This window comes from Hetaerina americana, unplaced genomic scaffold (assembly GCF_022747635.1).
Source record: "Hetaerina americana unplaced genomic scaffold, ioHetAmer1.1.p SCAF_13, whole genome shotgun sequence".
NCBI lineage: Eukaryota > Metazoa > Arthropoda > Insecta > Odonata > Calopterygidae > Hetaerina > Hetaerina americana.
The window spans coordinates 4,388,198-4,391,136 of NW_027286403.1; the positions used below are offsets into that span (position 1 = coordinate 4,388,198).

The window sequence follows — 2,939 nt, forward strand, 5'->3', positions numbered from 1 at the left end:
GCTCACTGCCCAATCTGCATAAATTAAATAGAAGAGAATAAAATCAACAATTGTGCAAAAATCGTGAATGACCCCCATGCAAGAGAAGACTCAGGGAAGGCGGGACCTCAGAGGAGGAGGAGAGAAGAAACTAAGGAGATAAGAATCCCAAAGACACGCGTACGTGTAACTCCCTTAATAAAGACTGAAGGAAAATAAAGTTTTTCATATTATTCCTAAGATACTGTGAAATTCCATCAAATAATTCTCTTTTAGGGTTGCCAAAGCAAAAAACTCATGTAATTACAATGAAAATGGATTATTATATGCATGCATTATATTATGAAATCACAGCTACAAAATAATTTCAGTTTTTCTTACCAAATGAATTCTCCTTATTGAGAGATTTGAAAATATCTTGTACTAAAAAATTCTATGTGATGTGGGATGAAGCAATTATACTCCTATTTCATCCAAATTCTAATGTACATAATTATCAATTTCAAAATTATGGATTATTTTCCAATATACAACATTTCAATAAAAATTATCAACATTCACCACCATGAGGACCATCAGTGATTTTTCAGCAGGGTTACAATAAAAAAATTAAAATATTTTAAATATTTATTCATACAAATATGCAAAAAAATGGCTTTTAATGCTCCTTATCCAACAGTCAACAGTTTGTCCCAACAATGTATTCCATTAAATTTCTTTCATAAACATATGGAAAATCAATCCTCTGTTGACATTAATTCACCATCTTTTTTGCAGTACGTTTAAACATCACATCATTTGCACCTCAGATTATAAAAGTTAAATTGCTTAAACAGAAGTTATCAAAAGAATGGCGCAAAGCCCATTATGTATACACGATTTCTAATACTCTGTGCTTTTTTTTAATAAAAACCACAACACAGACTTCATATAAATCTAAACATGGTCAATTTCAGGAGATTAATTTGCTGCTGATTTACACTGCAAAGGGGCTACAAAATAAGCACAATTATTTTAAACAATGATCACTTCTACATAGAAAAAATAATATACATTTATCGGAGTACATTGACAGTGAGCAACATACATATATATTCAAACTCTTTTATTTTATATGCAAAAAAAGTTTTATGACCAAACAGACCATTTGCCTAATTGAACCTCACTGAATGAGCAAATATTGGCTCGTAAATATGTAATCTGTTAAAAATCACAGGGCATATTGTAATAATCAATAAAACATTAAAAAACAAGAACATGTCAACATCAACAACAATAATATCATAGTTAAACCTCATAAATTCACTGAAAAGGAATTTGATCTGTCCAAACATAACCTATCTATATAAATCACTGCTATGTGACCTCAAAGCAAATCCATCACATGGGAAATGCAGGCAGTTTGACATACATGAACATAGTGGATGGATTGTGGAAGAAAATAGCACAGAAATGATGAAGCAAACTCCAAGATGTGGCTAGGGGAGGACGGAAAAGCGGGCCACCAGCACCAAGTGGCAGTTGTCACATACCCTCACAGCCTTGTCACTATTTGATGGTATGACTATGCTGTTGTCAGAACATGCTCGGCAAAAGATCTCACCACAGTATCTGCAATGATGCTGGAAAAATGCATAATAATTGGTTTGATTAAGAGCTAACATCTTAAATCCTTTTGTGACGTAAATCAAATATTGAAAATTTTACTTCGAGACAAATTATCTTCATCAATGCAAAATTTTATTCCGAAGTTGCCTTTCTCCATTGTTAATTGAATCACACAGATGGAATATCATTAAATTGGGATTACCCTTTCAATGCTACATACTGTTGAAGCAAATCATCAATGAAACATTTTCATTTTACGAGCATTTTTATATGGAATTTCTGGGACTGTAGTCATTCTGTCACAAATAAGGAGCTAGAAAAAAGCTGATGAAAGTCTCACACATCACTCACCAGCTTCACCGAGATATATGAAACCTGGATAATAAGAAGGCTTACCTTTCGACGAGCAAACCCAAATTCTTTGGAACAGGCCTTACAGCGACTGGTGGCTTTATCAGATGCCCACGGAGCTCCAGAAACAGAGGTTGGACCACATTCAATGTGAGGCAAGACCCCAGGAACTTCAGCAGCCGCAGCCACAGCTGCCTCCTCCTGCATATCCGCAAGACGCAGCTTTGAGTCACTCAGCTGTGCTCCCAACTCCTCCAAGGTCTGCTCCTGCTCACGACACCTCTCCCTCAATGTGTACTGCTCCTCTTGAAGCGAGTGATATTTCTTCGGAATAATCAAGTAAGAGTCAAATTACTTTTCATTCCTAGCCTAGCGCTTTTATTCCTTCCAGGGGAAAGCAAATGGGAGGAGGAGAGGGAAAAGCACTCATCTACCTTAAGACACCTACCCCTGCCCCTTTCCCTGCCCCCCTCTCTGCAAACCCCACGAGGAGCAGAGGGCAATGGGAAGCTGGAATAGCTGGAAATGAGAAAGGGCTGAGAGCGATACATTGAATGCGCAAAGATGCATTGAATATCACTCCCAACCTCCCCATGGACTAAACCTTGATCTGGGGGAAGGGTTTGTTCATTCTGATGACCCCTAGAGTTGCACTAGTGGAAGCCATGACAAATATTCCACACAGGGTCACACATGTCAGACAGGTCAAAGGGTAGGAGCCAGACGAAAGTTAGTCTACATATCATGTTCCTCTTTAGGGCAGCTGCAAAGGCATCTGACTCCAGTGAGACCAATTTCAGTGATAGTCTCACAATAAAAACACTATTGAAGTAAGCAACTAGAAAATACCTCAATTAAACATCCCATACTACTGGGACTGACATAGATCAGAGAATGAGTCTTAAAACCTAGGAAATCTAGCCTGCTGGGCCATGTTTGGTGCATGGTAGAGGAAGGAGCAAGTCTTCTGTGGTCATCGTCTCACGAAATCCTAACAAAGC

At 37.7% G+C, this 2,939-nt stretch overlaps 1 protein-coding gene across 3 annotated transcripts in view; it reads right to left on the minus strand.

Annotated features, from left to right (window-relative positions):
• Positions 1 to 618: 618 nt before the first annotated feature.
• Positions 619 to 2,939, minus strand: part of LOC139686051 (protein RUFY3) — a 61,686-nt gene continuing 59,365 nt past the window's right edge. For all 3 annotated transcript variants that reach the window (XM_071583152.1, XM_071583153.1, XM_071583151.1), the window contains 2 exons: positions 1,984 to 2,262; positions 619 to 1,601 (listed from right to left, as the gene is read on the minus strand). In XM_071583152.1, the coding sequence (XP_071439253.1) occupies positions 1,458 to 1,601; positions 1,984 to 2,262 (423 nt within the window). In that variant the 3' untranslated portion in view covers positions 619 to 1,457. The remainder of the gene's footprint in view (positions 1,602 to 1,983; positions 2,263 to 2,939) is intronic.